The 17,624-nt window shown below is 43.8% G+C and overlaps 1 protein-coding gene across 7 annotated transcripts in view; it reads left to right on the top strand.

Moving 5' to 3' along the window:
* Positions 1 to 17,624, top strand: part of KALRN (kalirin RhoGEF kinase) — a 759,663-nt gene that overhangs the window by 683,161 nt on the left and 58,878 nt on the right. For 4 of the 7 annotated variants that reach the window (XM_059727473.1, XM_059727469.1, XM_019480327.2 and 1 more), the window contains 6 exons: positions 295 to 578; positions 1,605 to 1,709; positions 6,806 to 6,901; positions 8,664 to 8,794; positions 13,142 to 13,208; positions 15,341 to 15,444. In XM_059727473.1, coding sequence (XP_059583456.1) covers positions 295 to 578; positions 1,605 to 1,709; positions 6,806 to 6,901; positions 8,664 to 8,794; positions 13,142 to 13,208; positions 15,341 to 15,444 — 787 coding nt within the window. The remainder of the gene's footprint in view (positions 1 to 294; positions 579 to 1,604; positions 1,710 to 6,805; positions 6,902 to 8,663; positions 8,795 to 13,141; positions 13,209 to 15,340; positions 15,445 to 17,624) is intronic. The other 3 variants (XM_059727468.1, XM_059727471.1, XM_059727470.1) reach the window with 3 other exon arrangements.

The following is a 17,624-nucleotide window of genomic DNA, read 5'->3' as shown; positions in this document are numbered from 1 at the left end:
AGTCCGTAAGTAATAGGGAAGGGAATGAGAAGTATTTAGCATCTCTTAAAAAATAAGCCGTTTTAAATACAGCCCTCTTTCTCTGGTATGCAGTCCGGTGGCTTCTGCTATGCCGCGCGTTGTTGAACGTGTCAGTCCTGTTCTTTCAGCAGTTGTTCTCATCAACAATTTATCATCCTTTGTTTTGCTAATGCCTTTCTGTACACACTGTAACATAGCATGCCCTAATCACCGGGGCAGGTCCTAGAAAGCCAGCAGGTGATAGGGTCATCAGCTTTCTTCTGTTTCCTTCAGATGGATATTCGGTCTCGTCTAATGAAAATGGAGGCAAGTCTGACTCGGTGGCCAATTTGCAGCCTCAGCCATCCCTCAACTCAATCCAAAGCTCTCCGGGCCCAAAGCGGTCAACCAATACACTCAAGAAATGGCTGACAAGCCCCGTGCGTCGGCTGAACAGCGGGAAGGCGGAGAGTAACATCAAAAAACAGAAGAAGGTCCGAGATGGCAGGAAGAGCTTTGACTTGGGCTCCCCGAAGACGGGAGATGAGACCACGCCTCAAGGGGACAGTGCAGATGAGGTAGGCGGTAACTTTTTATCCTGGGTGAGACCGATCTCTGGCATGCTCTTTGCATAATTCCAGCTTGAGACCCAGTAGCCTGGGGCCAGTGGTGGATAGCCACTTTATCTTTAAGGGAAACTACAATATAATGGGAGAGATTCAGATACCACTTCCTTTGGGGATACCCAATCAAGTGCCAAAACAAAACCTAATTATATGGATCGCACGGATAACATCCTAGGACCTTGAGTCTGATATCAGCTGGGCTGAAAAGAACACAGCCCTAGTTTTAAGAGGTAGGAAATGTTGTGCCACCAGATGTTGGGTGGTAACCTCTGCAGTTTTACATATCCAATGAGAGATTCCAAATTCGAACGTACAGCAGTCATTCCCAAGCAGCAGTTATCAATTCATGCTGAAACTTATAACTTAAGCATTTTAAAATAAAAAGAAAATGCTTATTTTTAAGCTGTAAAGATTTTATATAGCTATTAAATATGTTAATCATGTGTAGTAGTAATGACCATAATTACCCTCTGGGCACATTCCTTACAAGACCTACCCCCTTTCTTTCTTTTTTTAATGATGGTCCTTGTCAGATAAGCTGAATGGAAAATAGAGATTGCAAAACTTGAATGCGTGGGAAAACAGGAGACTTAAAATAATTCAATGTAACCGATAGCTTTTACAGTTGGAAAAAGAGCTTGTTAGGCAATAAGACAGATATGGAGATCTTAAATCCCTTTTGGTGGATTAAATTTTATTATATAATTTAACAAATTATCTTAACATTTGTAAATTTTTTTGCTCTTATACACCACAACTAATACCTTCTAATAGCAAAAAATTGTTCAGTGCAACTTCCCGTATCTTCTCCACCAGGACAAGCAGTCTTATTCATACTGTTCCCCCCACCACCCTCCATCCCTGAGTTAAAACATCCGTGGTATTATAATTAAACAGAAATCTAGATAACTAGGCTCTGCTTGTATGGAAAGAAGTTGTTCCCTCCCTTTTGTCTAATGATGTTGGCCTTGCCTTCAGAAGAGCAAGAAAGGTTGGGGAGAAGATGAACCAGATGAAGAATCGCACACACCACTCCCCCCTCCGATGAAGATTTTTGATAATGACCCTGCACAGGATGAGATGGTAAGACATCATCTACTATGCCAGTTTGCTGACTGATTTTTATTTCCCAAATGACTGGGCTACATTTGTTTGAATACGGCATTTACAGTGAATAAGTTTCCCCATAACTTCGGGCTGACCGCATGATTATAACAGATGTTTATAGCCTAGTGGAGACTGGTGTCCAGAACGCCTCACTGAATAGCATTAAGTAATGGTCTTCTACTTTGGATTCAACGCTGTGGAGCATATGGGCACTTCTTGTGTTTTTACATATCTAGGTTTCACTCCTTTATAATAAACTAGACTAAAATGAGGCAATTTTAGTTGACCTTCCTATTACTGCCATGTTGCTATGTTTCACAAGTGCCCTTGATATCTGGCAGTAGGAATACACAAGCTCCTTGGGGACTTCTTGAGTTGAGTGACTCAGAAAAACATCATGTAATACAAATGTATGAAATTAAAAAAGATGAGTGTCAGGAGGCCTGGGCACTATTCTTGAGTCTCAGTTGCCTTCCGGGGTTCCCTTAGCAAGTCCCTTCCTATCTTTCCACCTCTGCAATAGGGATTTGAAACACCGGTTTATCATATGTGGGTGCGCTTTGCTGTCCTGTCACAATGCATTGCCAACTCCTCTTGGAAACCCCTTAGGAACAACTTACCTGGAACTAAGTGCTCAGCTGCATACAAGTGGTAAAGACTTTTTTTTTTCACGCTCTTGCCCCCTGCCAGTGGTAAAAGCCTACTAGGTAACAAATAGTTTTCCTTTTCTGCTCTTCTCTCCTGGTTTTGCATCCAGCTTTCAGGCTCAGCTGTCTTATGTAGCCACATGGACCACTGAGTATCCAACAGAGCATGCAGGTGACTAAATATCAATTTTTAATCGCCCAAATCCAGAACCCTAAGGTGCCTATATCTGGAAACTGGGCTCTAAGTTTATGGTTACTTATCTGCAGGCCTTTCTTTCCCTGCATGTAATGGTGTTTAGGGCCGATGCTCAAATGTTATTGCTTTTGAGTTGAAGTGAAAGGACAGACTCCAGCTTCTGAAAGCAGCCTGCAGATGCTTGTTGTGTTTGCTGTTAGTTGCCTATCTGATCTACAGATCTGTCTTCCTTTTTCCTGAGTTTAACACACTTGTGCAAATCCATCATTGCATTAGCTGCTTCCTTTATCTCCCTTGCCAACTCCGATATTGCTCTGTACTTCCGTCCCTGTGGGCTCTCGCTGTAATTGCTGAATGGAGAAAGGCAAGAATAGGGGACGGCAAGAAACCCTCTCACAAAAATGCTGCTTGCTCCAAGGGTTGAGTTAAGGTGGGAGCCTCGGGATATAGGGCAGCAGCAAAGATCTGCCTGCCTGCCAGCCAGTGCAGAGATCCAGGATGCGAAAGGTAGCTTCAGGGAAAGCTTTTTTAGCCTGTCAGGGGGTATCATAACAGCTTGGTGGCAGGAAGGGCTGAAGGCAGCTGCTCAAGTCATGCACACTTGATCTCTAAGTGTTGCATACAGTACACGGCTGGCTGGATGAAGAGAGGAAGGGTTGGAGAAACCAAGAACCAGCAGCTCCTTGCCAAGTATAATAGTACATTGCCCCTGTCTGGTTCACTGCAGCATTCAGATATTGTTTTTTTCTTTATAGGGTTCCTAGTCTCCATTTCTGATGCCTGACATGCAGGCAATTTGGGTATTTTGCCAAGATAAATATTTTGCATTTGGGTTTTTGGGTGTTCAGGTTTTTTTCCTTCTGAAGGTAGCTAAGTTTTACAAAGCCGTCTGACATCCTGTTCCCTTCTCTGATCCCAAAGAAGAAGGTTGGACAGGGGGAGCCCTACCTGGGCCCCTCACAAATATTCTGCTGGGCTTGAATTCAAAGTTGCAGCCATTGAACTCAGAAACGAACGTTCAAAACATGCTGGTTGGAGCATGAGTCCCCTTGCTCATTCCCCATTTGCATTGGCAAAAAGCATTCCCACTCTCAACTTCTTATCTTGATTTAAAGAAATGCAAAAATCTAGAACTCTTGGTTCAGAAATGATACCATTTTATTAGACCCGCTGAGAAATTGCAAAAAAAATTAGCTTGATTTAAGGGGCCTAGAGGCCTTGGATTTCTGACTCCATTGAGCATTACACAGATTTGCCAGCCAGGGAAGATTTCCTCTGTCTTGAGAGCCAGCCTCTTGTGAAGAAGTGGTTAATGTCCAATGGTAAAGCACTAATGTGAAAACTGGGAGAACTTGGTTCCAGTTTCCTGCTCTTCCGTAGACTTCCAGTAACTTCGGGCTGGGTCCTAGGGTGTCCAGGCGTCTAGGAATGGTGTTGTTCCACCTTGCTTGAGTCCCTGAGAAACCATTACTTCTGTAACACCCCTTACTCTTGACCTTTTAAAACAAACCCAGAAACTGGAGCAGGGTGGAGTAGAATCAGACTTCGATGTTGAAGTTTGACTTGAACAGTTAAGAGATGGAACAGAATCTGTCCCTTAATGTTTCTTTGCCTACAGTCTCCATCTGTAAAATTGGAATAATACTTCTCAGCCTTGCAGGGGTGTTGTAGAGGGAAACAGCCTGACTCTGGTAAAGTTTTACTAAGGTAACGGGGCTGTATAATCTACCCAACATGGGGGGGGCGGAGAACTCTGTCACCACTTATTATGTCCCTATAAACATACACCAGGATTAATTGGACTTTTTAACTTGGAGCTTGAAAGCTTGCACAATAACTTGGATTTTATATCGAGACTTCAAGGGAGAGAGATGTTTGCAAAACCACTTGAAAAGTTCCAGTGCTGGCACAAATGCTTTCCCCGCTTCCAGCTCTCACTTCATCTACACTCTATAAATGTCTATTCAGGGCTTGGAAGATGCCAAGCAATAGAAATGCAAGAAATGCTTTCCAACTCAGCTGCCTAAAATCTGTTTAGTTCTCTGATCTGCTGTCCTGCTGTCTCTTTAGTGGGGCTGACTGACTCTGGTTAAAGTAAGTGGGAGTTAGACGGGGTTAGCACCTCCTGACAACCAGCCTACCTTTTATTTAGGTGCTTGACTTTGAAACTTGCAGGCTAAGCATTCATTTAGTTTCACTCTTCAAAGCCACGCTCGTCGGTTAACTTTTGCTAGAGATGATGCCGCTCGCTCACCTGGCAGCTTCACAATCCCGGCCTTTAAATTCTTATGAAAAATTGCTGCATTCTGAAATCAGTTTCTGTGTTGAATGGTAAATGGCCGGCCTGATGAACTGTAACTGCTTTTAATTAAAGCTGTTGATTAGATGCATCATTTGGGCAAAAGTAGTGGCAATGTGTTCGCATATTCTGAACTGCCCTAAACTGGAGAGGATTAGTCTCCTAACCTTCACCCTGATGCTGCGGCATTCAGCCACAGCCAGCCCTCACCTGCCAGCTCTGACTGGCACGGTAGGTTGTTTAATGAGATGGCCAATTGCCCAATTTCCACTGTCACTTCTTCCGGGACTCCTTCACCCGCACTTCTTAATCTCCAGTGTTCATTCATCGGTGCTTGCTTAGAGACTTCCCTGAAGAAGACGCCCTTCTCTGTCCAAAAGCTGTAAGCCTTTATTAAGTGATTGAGAGATGAAAAAGCCTTTCATAATTCTAGTGGAATAGCTTTTTTTTTTTTTTTTTTTTAAAAAAGCAATTGTTTGCAGTCTCATTGCTATTAAAGCATGCAGGGAGCCAATTACCAAGAGGCTCAAAGATTCAGTTTGCACTTTTCTTCAGCTGACAAGAACCATATTTATAATATAATACTATATTATTATTATTATAATATATTATTTATATATGTGTGTATGTATGTGTATATGTGTATAATATATTATATTATATATAATATTTTTTTCAGATGAGCTAATATGTATCTATTTTCCAGAAATATAAACCATAGTCCCTCTTACTTCTTTTCAGAGGAGACTTTCTGAGACCAAAGATCAATGCAGCTTTCAAGAAAGAGTAACAAAGCTGGCATGTGGACTTTTACAAAACGAGGCTGCATTTTTCCGATGGTCATTGCCTCTTTACAATCCTATGAGCCGTGTTTGGGCAATCATGCGACCCTGTGTTCAAAGATGCGGGAAGCTCAGAACAGCTACCGTTTTTGCTCAATTGTTGATGTTCACCCTGACAATTGGAGCATGTCACTTATATTTTTGCTAAGTGAATGTAGACTGGGCTACTGAAATCCTGGCCCCTAAATTTGCAAACCCTACCATGAAGGGAAATGCTGCCATGACTCTTATGTCCCCTGTGCCCCCCACCTTAAAATAAAACCACGTCACAATGGTGCAAAACAACTGTTCGGAATGGAGCTAAGCATGTGGGAAGAAATGAAAATGACCCATCTCAACTCCTGGCTGGGTTCGATGAGATATAGCATACTGAGAAGTAAAATGGGCCGGCAGTGATCCTGCACACATTGCAAGGCTCACTACTGACTCTGAGCACAGGGTAGGGGAGGCTATGTGCAAACAGGTGTCTGTAAGGAGGCGAAAGGTTTTAAATAGGAAAGGGCTGGGAGTAAAAGCCAGGCGCTCTGTGTCTAGTTCTTGCTCTGTGATCTGCGTAAAAATGCGTGGTGGTGCTGTTGTTTTATTTAAGGCAGCCCTGACTGCCTCTGTCTCTTAAGGGGGGGTGGGGGCGCTTAGCACAAGGGGCCTATTTCCTTTCCCCAGGAGGAGGGTTCATGACTGCCCTTCACTTTTGGAAGGGTTGATTTTCAGTCCTGGGTGTCTTTGGGTGCTTGCCTGCCTCTCAGCTGGAAAGGTCCCTGGGTGGGGGGGAAAAACAAGAACCAGGAGTATGTGGCTTGTACGTAAGATGGGCACAGATGCTTGTTTTGTCAAACTCTCGCTCTTGTACCTAACAATGTCACGCTACCCACTAACTCGAACCCCTGCGCTCGACCCCAGCCGCAATGCCAGTTCTGGTCTGGCGACGACTGACTTGCATGTGATCGTTTAACGCATTCACCTGTGTGCCACGTTCTCCCTGCTTCTTTCCCAAACATAACCTCACTGATGGCCGGTTTGGTCACTTTTTCCTAGTCCCTTCACATCCTGCTAACCTGCTTTTTCCTTTGCAAACTGGTGTCTTGCAGTCCTCCTCTTTGCTAGCTGCTCGTCAGAGCTCCTCCGATGTGCCAACTGCTGCGGATCTTGTCAGTGCAATAGAAAAGTTGGTCAAAAGTAAGCTGGTAAGTGTAGTGCCTTGGAAACTGTGTGTGGAATAGGCATAACTTGCTTCTGTAGCATGAACACAGCACTGTCTGCCTTGACTTCTGTTTCCTTGCTCTCCATCCTCTCCCTTCTACGTACTTATTAACTCTTAGCCACTGTAGCTCATCTGAGTAGCTCTGTCAGCAACGAGTGAAATGCAGTTGATGGTGTCATGTAGACTCCACCTCCAGAAGTCTCCAATTTTTAAAAATTTTTCAAAGCATTGTGTTTTTTGAGCTACCTGGCACGATGGAGTTCCATATATACTCTGGAATCTGAGTCGTTCTTCAGAATGAACTTCCACATTTGCATTGTATTAAGAAAAAAGTACCTGTATTTATCAGAATCCCCTATGCCGACAGTTTAACTTAGCTACCCAAGGCATCTGTCACTTGTGACTCAAGTCTTTAAACTGTACTCCTAAATAGGAAAACAGCTTAACCTCCTAGATATAGAAAATATAAGATCGGAAGGGACCTCAAGGGTCATCTACATCAACCCCATGAACAGGTGCAGGATTCACCGTATGCGTTAGGTCGTGGTGTAATTCCTGATATTCCTTTGTGGGGGGGGCTGCTGTCTATGGTCTAGAAGGAGTAATTTCTTGATTGGCTTCCTTTGAATTGTTCCCTGAAACAATTAAAAATGCTAGTCTATTTGAAATTTAGGATGTCTAAATTCAGGCAAATGCTTGGTTTAAGCTCATTGACAAAGGGGAATCGAAGCAGATCCATGGCAAGCATAAAAAGGTTTATTTCCTTGCCTTTGTTTTAAGGATATGGAGAATAAAGGAGTGCTGGGATGCTTGTGAATTAGTGAAAGCATCTTTCCCTGGTAAGGTGATCCCACTGAGTCACTGGGCTTTAAAGCTCAGTCTGAGATCTCCAGACAAAGGATGCTGTCTAGTTGGGGGAAATATCTACAGGGTTGTACCTTCTAGATAATGAAGTGAGCCTGTTGTGACTCAGTGTTAGTGAGGTGACAAATTTAAAAGTGACTGGCACTGCTAGAAAGAGGTAGTTAGCTATGTTAGTCTGAAGTCAAACAGAAGGCAGGGTAGATTTGCACCTTAAAGACCTGCTACAGCATCTGATGAAGGGAGCTCGGGTTCATGAAAGCTCATGCTATATATATCTGAGCTAGTGTATCAGGTGCAAATCTACTCTGCCTTCTAGCACTACTAAAAGCCGTTCTGAGAAAATCTTTATTCCCAGACCATTCCACACATGCTTGCATAGTGCATCCTCAGTTATTTTTCATGGGTTTCAGAGCAACTTTTAAACACCTATTCTGGAAATATAACTAACCATGTATCCACTTTTGGGAAGTCTTGGATGCTTTACTGAAGGGAGTCTCCATTTTAATCTCCAACAAAGCAGGTATAGTTCAGTTTTTTCACACTTTGAAGGGCAACAAAAGCTTTCTCTTTGTTCTGACTTCTTTCAATATAGTTAAAATAACTTTTTCCATCTCTGCATAAGGGTGAATACTTTGTCCTCTTACAGTGATCATGCTGAGGGTTTTACTGCTCCCCCAGTCAGCTTAAAATATAACAACATTCAGGTTTGGGGGGTTTTTTGGTTAAACCTAAAGGAAAGCGTTACTGAATATTCCAGTTCATTTGAGGCTTTTTTGTTCTTCACTATTGCCAAGTTGACTTGAAACAGAGGATAACTCCGGCATTGGAGTTCAAGGACGATGCTTGTTCCATAATGCTTCGGGTTGTTTGGTTTCCTTTAGACCCTAGAAGGAGGATCTTATCGAGGAAGCTTAAAAGATGCCACTGGCTGCTTAAATGAAGGGATGACGCCTTCCACTCCCCCAAGAAACCTTGAAGAGGAGCAAAAAGCCAAAGCAATGCGAGGCAGGATGTAAGTTGTCTTTGTTCTTTCTCAGATTCACATTACTGCCAGAAAGAAGATACAGTCCAGTGCATGAGAGATGGGGCCAAGAGCAGAGGGGCTGGTATCAACTTTGGATTTTTAAACTCTCAGATGAGGATGTTTTTAAACACTTTGAGATTCTTGGTCTTACCTTTGCCTTCACTATTTTGAAAGCATGATTGTTACCTTAATACAAAGTTATGAGGGCTTCCTTGCTATAAAAATCTAGTAGAGACTGCTGGTTTTGCATGAGATGAATAAAGGACTGGGGATATAAGATAGGCAAGGTCAATCTGCCTTAGTTGAAAGCTGTGGGAGAGTTTGTCTTCACCTGGGTTTTGGGGCAAGATTGACAAGTCACATTTTGGCAACAAAAATTAAGCTTTAGTCGGGAATGGCGCTTATAGTTTCTAATGAAAGAGGAGTAGAAGGGGGGTTGGTTTACACAAGCCTGTTCTATATTACAATATAAAGAGGATGACAAGGAGGATAACCCTGTCTTGAAGTGCTCTTGATTTTTAAGGCATGCCTTGCAGCTTGTGTGCTTCTCCTCTGTCTTACAATAACCGCCCAGGGTTGGAAGGCCTGTCAAGGGTTATAACAAAAGATCGTGTGGCTGCTCTGATTTATGAACACCCTGGGCATGTGAGCACTGCAGCTCTACTGAATCTTTTAAAATAGCGTTACCCAAATGGGAAATAGACCTCCAAGTAGAGAGCTGGAGGAATATTACCCAGTTAGGGAAGGACTGAAAGCATGGGAAGGAAACCAAGGAGAGGAAGTAGCTGAGAACAGGAAAGCAAGTGGGAGTTAAATGGCCTGGGGCTCTGCAAGTCAGTACAGGCCTCTTTGAGTTTTTGTCTCGGGAAGCTAGAGACGCAACTGGGTAAAGGACAGGATGTTGTGCTTAAACAAGACGGGTGATTTTTTGCAGATTGTTGTGTTAGACAAGAGCAGTGCTCTGCGCATCTGAAGAACTCCTCTACTGGGATGGATCTCTGTCACTTAGGATCTCGATCACACTGCAAATGCCTCTTTCGGTGTCTGTTTGACTAATACATTACCAGTCGACCACTACCGGTTGTAATTTTAGCCTTTTGCTACTGCAGAGCTTGCCACGGTGCTAATAACTATATACCATAACTTTCAGCAGTTCAAGAGCTCTGGCAGCAGCGAGCTACATATATTTCATGACTGTCTGTATAAATAATGTCCTTAATTCTAGGATGTTTGGGAACACCTGCTAGTAGCTTTCAGAACAAGGCGGCCTGTCATCTTTAGTTATTTTATTTCTGTGTTTCATGGCTGGTGCTCCTAGCTTTGTTTAATTCCATGTCCATATTAGGTAACTGAGATCCAGACTCAAGCTATGACCCTCATTTCCAAGCAAATTGCAAGTGAATCCTTGCAAAGACGCATTCAGAGGTGATAATTGCCTGTGTGCCTTTCAATTTGTGCACTTTTCTGTTTAATTTCTTTGGGGGGAGAAACAGGTCTAGGAACAGGCTTGGCTACAGTATTTCTACCAGAATAAAGCAGTAGTCCTTGGGAATACCATTCGATGAGTAAATGTAAGGGGTTATCATGATGCACCAATATTAAGTACTCAGGTCTATTTAGAAGTGAGAAGGCTGTCCTTCTTCCCTCTTCCTTATTCACTCCCACACCCAGGTAGAAGAAAGCACGTCTATATTAGAATAATGCATATATAGTACCAGGCTGTTGTTGGGAATGCAGGTACTTTTTTTGTAAATGACTTCCTTTTTTCCTAATCTACAGTATCGGAAAAATGGGCAAGGGAACTTGTTCTCTGGCTGCAACCCCTTTCAAATAAGGAACTTTTTAAAAGTAATTGCAGAAGGACTTGTCTTCATACATGGTTAAGAAATGAATGTCAAAATATCAAGAGGTGCTCAGACTTTCTGTTCCTATATATGGAGCGCAAAGCCATGATGGTCTCGAAACGAGGTGCCTGAAAATAAAGTAGTTGGTGCAGGTGCCAAACCAACTTCCTGAAGCAGAAGTAAAAGGTCATGATTTTTACTTTTGTTGTGAAGCCTCACTGATACGATCCTGGCCCTCATTATGGAGTCGCTGCCGCGCTGCTGGAGAGAGCATCTTTTCAGTGCTCTTGTGATTCACAGATTTATTGGTATCCGGTATTTTTGATCTTGTGGACGCAGGAGACAAAATCCCTGCTTTGTGTTGACTAACGTGATGGTGAGGGGAGAGAGCAGGAAGGTCCTTTCTCTTCGAGAGCCAGTTTTCGGGGCAGGAGTCCTACCTGGTACTGTTGCTGGTACATCAGTGCGTGAAAGAGTCAGCGCACCTTTTGGCAAAGAATGGCAGGTAGGGCCAGGAGACAGTCTGCAGCATATGCTTGCCCAGGGGCTCATGAGCAGCGATTTGCCCCACGTGCCTACCACCCATGCACACAACTTGGCAGGATGTTTCCTAGAGCAGCTGGCATTTCCAGTGGCACTCAATAGCTCCTACCCAAGGGGGCGAGTTTAGCTCTTAGATGAACAAGAAGCTGTATGACATCTCCACGATGGGGACCTTTGTGTACTGTGTGTCCTGCCTAAACAAAGGATGAGAGTGTGTTATACACACTATTGTCACACTGTGGCAATAGTGTGACAACAGTGTGTATGGCACGCTCATCCTAAATTCCACCCAGGCCTCCACTCAATAATGCAGCGATGGGGCTAACAAAACAGGGGGACGGCTTTCTTGTACGGGGTCACTTTCCATACATCCATCGAGTGTGCCACTTCAAGAGAAAGGGACAAAAGTTGACTGTTATCAGCACTTGAATAAAGATACCTACAAAGAGAGACCCGCTGTATGAAGAGGAAACGTGAACAATGTGGACTAAGGAGAATTGTGAAGTTATCCGGCCTCTCTGGACTGAGTGTGCAGACCCTCAGCTATTCCTGTGGGATCAGAATGCCTAATTTAGCATGACGAAGGATTTTTAAGCCCAAAAGCTTGCTAAGAAAAATGTTTCCAACTATTTAAGTCGGTCTAATAAAAGATACCAGATTCACCCAAAGAACCTTGTCTGCCTATGTCCTTAGACCAACACGGCTACAACCTACACCCCTGTAATTTAGCAAGATGCGCTAATGTTTCATAGGTAGTCCGTGAAGTTCTCTGGGAGAAAAGGTGCTTTTCTATGTAAAACAGCATGTGGCTGCTTTTATTTTTGTCTCGACTAAGCAAGGTATCTCTGTATCTTGCCACTGCACAGGATGCCGCCTGTTAGTCTGCCTGAGATTTTCCTCCCACCCCTTTGGTTCATGGCCCAGTTTCAGTGGGGCATGTGTACGTGTTTGCAAGTTAACAGCTGTGGCCTAACATCAGAATTCCCCTTAGTCCACATTGCTCAAGCTTCCTCTTCATACAGTAGGTCCTCCTTGTAGGGACCTTTACTCGAGCCCTGGTAATAGTCAACTTTTGTCCCTTTCTCTTGAAGTGGGACGCTCGATGGATGTATGGAAAGTAAACCCATGCAAGAAAGCTGTCCCCCTGTTTTGTTAGCCCCATCGCTGCATTATTGAGTTGAGGCCTGGGTGGAATTCAGTTCACAAAGTGACAAATACTGGTATTGCTGTATCTGGGGGGGGGAGTTTGTGGCAAAGCGTAAGTCTTGAAATTGTCCATCTAAAGAACATCATATGATTTATCAGTTTAGTTAACATTGATTTTTAGCCTGGCCTCGTTTGTGTGCATTGGAGGTTCATTAGATAACTATTCTACACAGAGCTAGCTTTGAAATAAGGATACCTTGGACTCTCATCTGCATTATTTACCATAAAGAATTGACTGCTTTAGTAAAGATTTAGGATTCAGTGCCCTGAGGTTGAACCTCAAGAAATAAAACTTAATTGCTGTCGTCTGGAGCAAACTGGAGTAGAGGAAGGGGCTTGTAAATGCTGGGGAGCAAAATTTGTCATGCTTGAGACAAGAGCACGGATTGTGCACATGATCTATGGTGATTGCTATGGCAAATACAGGACGTAGCAAATGAAGAGTAGACGTACAAGGGATATGAGTTTTTTGTGGTAGGAATATCATTCCATGTAATCCAGTGTAGAAACAAAAAATCAGTAAAGAGGATTCAAGATGTCGTCTCTGCCATAGCTACGAAATATGCTGAACTGGATTGTTTCATCTAACAGCAACAATTGAGCCATAAAGTTGAGAGAAACATTTCATGTGAACTGGATGGAGGATTTTTTTTTTTAATTTCTAGTGAAAATATGGTGTATGGTGGAGAAGAGGAAATGTATTTTGAGAATCCTGACTATAAACCTTATTTATTTTATTTAGGTTCGTCTTAAATGAGCTGGTACAGACTGAGAAAGACTATGTCAAAGATTTGGGAACTGTGGTAGAGGTGAGTTGAAATGGTCCTACAATCTGTAATTGCTCACTAGAATGAAGTGGTGATTTTCCATCAGAATCAACAGTGGGCTCCTGGAGCGCACCTATTTAAAAATGTGCATTTAAAGCCATTTTCCTGTCTTGTCTGGTATGCAGCTTCTTAAATCCAAGCTGTGGGGTTGCTGCTAATAACTCTGGAACCTGTTGATGCCACCTGCAAATATTACGAAATGTTAGGTTACAGGGGTGTAGGCTGTAGCCGTGTTGGTCTAAAGACATAGGCAGACAAGGTTCTTTGGGTGAAACAGATATCTTTTATTATTTAAGTTGGTCTAATAAAAGCAAATGTTAGGTTTTAACTCAAATGTGTTGCTTCAGCTGGGTTGTGATTGAGACCTTTCTGACTGTAGTACAGTCTTCAAGACTGTGATAGAGAATAGATCACCTTTTTACTATTATACAGAGATCGTGGAAATTGTAGGAAATTAGGGTTGGAAGGGACCTCAGGAGGTCGCCTCTAGTCCAACCCCTGCTCAAAGCAGGATCATCCCCAACTAGATCATCCCCAGCCAAGGCTTTGTCTAGCCTGGTCTTCAAAACCTCCCAGAATGGAGATTCTCTGGGTAACCTGTTCCAGTGCTTCACTACCCTCCTGGTAAGAGGTTTTTTCCCCCCTAATATCTAACCTAAATTTCCTTTGCTGCAACTTGAGCCCATTGCTCCTTGTTCTGTCATCACTGAGAACAGTCTAGCTCCATCCCCTTTGTAGCAACCCTTTAGGTAGGTGAAAGCTGCTATTAAATCTTCTCTGTCTTCTCCAGAGACAATAAGCCCAGTTCCCTCAGCCTCTTCTCTTCTCATAAGTCATGTGCCCCAGCCCCATGAACCATTACTGTTGTCCTCCACTGTCCTCTCTCCAACTTGTCCACATCCTTTCTGTAGTGGGGGTCCCAAAACTGGACACTACTCCAGATGTGGCCTCACCAGTGCTGAATAAAGGGGAATAATCACTTCCTTTGATCTTCTGGTAACACTCCTATTAATGCAGCCCAGCATGCCATTGACCTTCCTGACAACAAGGGCACACTGCTGGCTCCTATTCAGTTTATTGTCCACTGTAACCCCCAGGTCCTTTTCTGCAGAGGTGTTGCTTAGTGAGTTGGTTCCCATCCTCCTTGAAAAATGAACTGACTACTAATAACATCAACATAATTCAGCATGGCACAAACCAGACTCTGGCATTTTTAATACCTCCAAAATCTGGTACCTACACCCAAGCTTCATGGCCTATAAAGAGGTTTTTTTTGTCTTTTGGGGTTTTTTTTGATTTGGGATAAAAGAAATAGTGTCTGATATTTGCAGAATTATCCACTAATTCTTGGAGGCTTTGGGCCCCCAACTGGACGCTTAGCTCTTGACTTTGAGGCAGTTGGTGTACTAAATTCCAGCTGTTGCAAAATGGGGGATCCAAAAAAGGGAGGGGGTACCAAAACTAGCTGCCTATGTGAACGGGGTTTTTTACGGTTTGTCAGTTTATCAACTCAGTGGCTGTTCTCCCTTCTACACAGTAGTTGCTTTCAAAAGCTTTCCACTTGTGTGTTGTCATACTAGTGAAATATGATACAAATGTAAACCGATGGAGCTGCAAAGCTCCAAAGACTCCTAATGTAATGCTCAGGAGGCATGAGAAATCCTACTTATGTGGATTTGCCATATGGTTTTGTGCTCCCAAAATACATTCTTTCATAAATGGAAGAAAAAATTATCTGTTCAGAGTTTGTCATCTTGTGCTTCTCTGGGAATCCAAAAACTCAACAAACTACCTTTTTATTTAACTTTCTTCTAATTGCACTTGTCTCTTTAGTGACACTTAATAAAGGCTTAGTTAACCATTGTACAGCTGCAGAGGAAATCCTCATATAGCTTGCTTTTAAGCAAGTCGTATAATTTTTAAAATAGCGAGGACCAGTATCTTGCTTTGAATTTGTGTTAAAAGGCATTTATAAACTCCTGCTTTTCTTCTAAGGCAAGAAATCCTATGTATTGTGACATGTAACTTGTACTCGCTCAGAAAAAAAATGAGCCTAATTGTTCTCCCTCTTCAATTGGTCCATTTGCTAATTGCTGATCTCTCTTGCACTAAAGGGCTTCATGAAGAGAATAGAAGAAAAAGGGGTTCCTGAAGACATGAAAGGGAAAGACAAAATTGTGTTTGGCAATATCCACCAGATTTATGACTGGCACAAAGAGTAAGTCTTTTTAAAGCATCTTTTATAATTGTACTTTATTAAAGGAAAGAAATAAAATGAGAACTGTGGTGCTTGGCTTCTATCCATGCTTTTACACTTGGGTTACTTCAAATTCATCTTGGACAACTTTCAGGCCAAAATTTCCAAGGTGTGGTAACTAAATAACAATAGTCCAATTATTCAGAGGTGCTTCTGTTTAACCTCTGCTTCCATTGGTCTCAGTGGGCACATTTACACAAGCCGTTTACTGCAGAGTTGACTAATTAGCTCCACAGTAAACCTTGTGCATCTACACGTGCACCCCTGTTAGGCTGGAGTAAAATAATTAACTCCACAGCAGGGTAGTGCTTGTAAATACAAGTACAACCCTGCTGCGGAGTTTTTTTAACCAGCAGCAGCGCACGTGTAGACACTACCCTGGCTGGTTGGGCCACAAGCGCAAGGCTGTCTGCCAGCTAGTCCCGCGCTGAAGTACCCTTGTGCCCCAGGCAGCCCCTCTGCAGCATGTTGAACCAGGGGCACCAGCCCTGGGCTGGCAGGCTGACCCTCCCCTTTCTCTTCATCTAAATGATCAATTTGCAATATCAGATACCTTGAACAGAAGATTTAATTGGAATAGAATAGTGTCTTCAGACAGACTTCTGTCTGATTCTGCACAGTGTGCTTTTAACAACACAGTAGAGGCCCTGGTTAGAAATATGCACATAAGCAACTAGATTAGGATGGCTGCTGATACTTTTCTGATTTAATTTGTAATCCTATGAATGTTTTGTTATAAGAGAATTCTCCAAATGTCCATATCTGGTCACTGAGCTCAGATCTGGAAGGTGGCTTTTTGTCTTGGCAGTAGTCCATTTGCATTTATAAACTTCCATACTCATGTGTTGAATTAGAGCAAAAGTGTAAACTTGAGCAATTCATGCCAAGATAAGCCTTCTGTCTGCTTCTCTGCTGAGTACTTGCAGCATGCTTGTTCACCATGTGGTCCTAATGGTGTTTAGTGCATAGGCCAGTGGTTCTCAACCTTTCTAGACTCAGAACACCCCCTCATTGGACTGAAAATAACTTTTCTGTAAGTGAGAACGCTTTGCAGGAAGCGGTCTGTGTGACAGCGATCCCGTGGAGCAAACAGTTCACTGTTGGTTCCGGTGGATGGGGATTTTAGCCGCTGGCTGCCCCGCACCCGGTTTCTCCTACCAATGGCTCCTCCTCCCTGCCAGCCCCCGCTGCTTCCAGAATGGGAGGGGGGGGAAAGGAGCAGAGGGAGCTCGTTCGAGGGGTTTCTCAGCTGGGGCTGGAGGGTGCGGTGGGTCCCCACCCCACAGCGGCTCCAGTATACCTGCCCCACCCTCCAGCAGGGGCTGAAACCCACCCCCAGATTCACCTCCCTCCACTCCCTCCCCCCTCCTGTTCTGAAACAGTGACAGGCTGGCAGACACAAGTTATAGAAGATGCTACGTTTTGAAACATCTTCATCTAAATCCTCCTGCAGTGCGGGGTCAGATTGACACCCAAGCAGTCACCTTTTTTTTTAAGCAGTCTGTGGCCATGCACTTGTTCAGTCATGGCTGTGGACCGCTTTCTCTGCCCGCTTCCTGTGCCCAGATCAGGCAAGAATTGTCACTTCTGTCTGTACCCCCCACTTCAAAAACTAAGTTATGTATTCCAGTGCTTGCCTCCTCGTGGCAGGGCTGGGCACTGGGTGGGGAAGGGTCAGTGGCAGGGATACGCCTGAGCCTGTGTTTATCTACTTAGCTTATCAGCTCATCTCCGTCACAACTTGCCATGGGCGACTGGTGCCTCCCGAGTCTGGGGGGACACCAGATCACCGACGGGGGGGTCCCCCAGCGGCCGACTGCCGAGCCAGCAGCGAAACCAGAACTGCACTTCCAGTTTTACAGCTGGCGCTTTCAGGAGGTGCACAACCGATCTCAGGGGGTGCACTTGCACCCACGTACACCCCTACGCATCACCAATGTAACTTCTTTATCTCTTCATAGCTTGTGAAGGATCTGGTAGCACCCACAATGCCCTGGCACCCTGGTTGAGGATCACTGGCCTAGGCTTACATTTTCCCAGCAGAGCTATGTCTGAGGGAATGAAAAGCAGGTGTGTCAGCATAGGGGGCAAGGAAAAACCATTTATTTCCCAGGGGCTGTAACACTGATGCACAGGGAGCA

This window comes from Alligator mississippiensis, chromosome 4 (genome assembly GCF_030867095.1).
Source record: "Alligator mississippiensis isolate rAllMis1 chromosome 4, rAllMis1, whole genome shotgun sequence".
NCBI lineage: Eukaryota > Metazoa > Chordata > Crocodylia > Alligatoridae > Alligator > Alligator mississippiensis.
The sequence above is the reverse complement of the archived record's forward strand: the minus strand, read 5'-3'. Positions and strand labels throughout refer to the sequence as shown.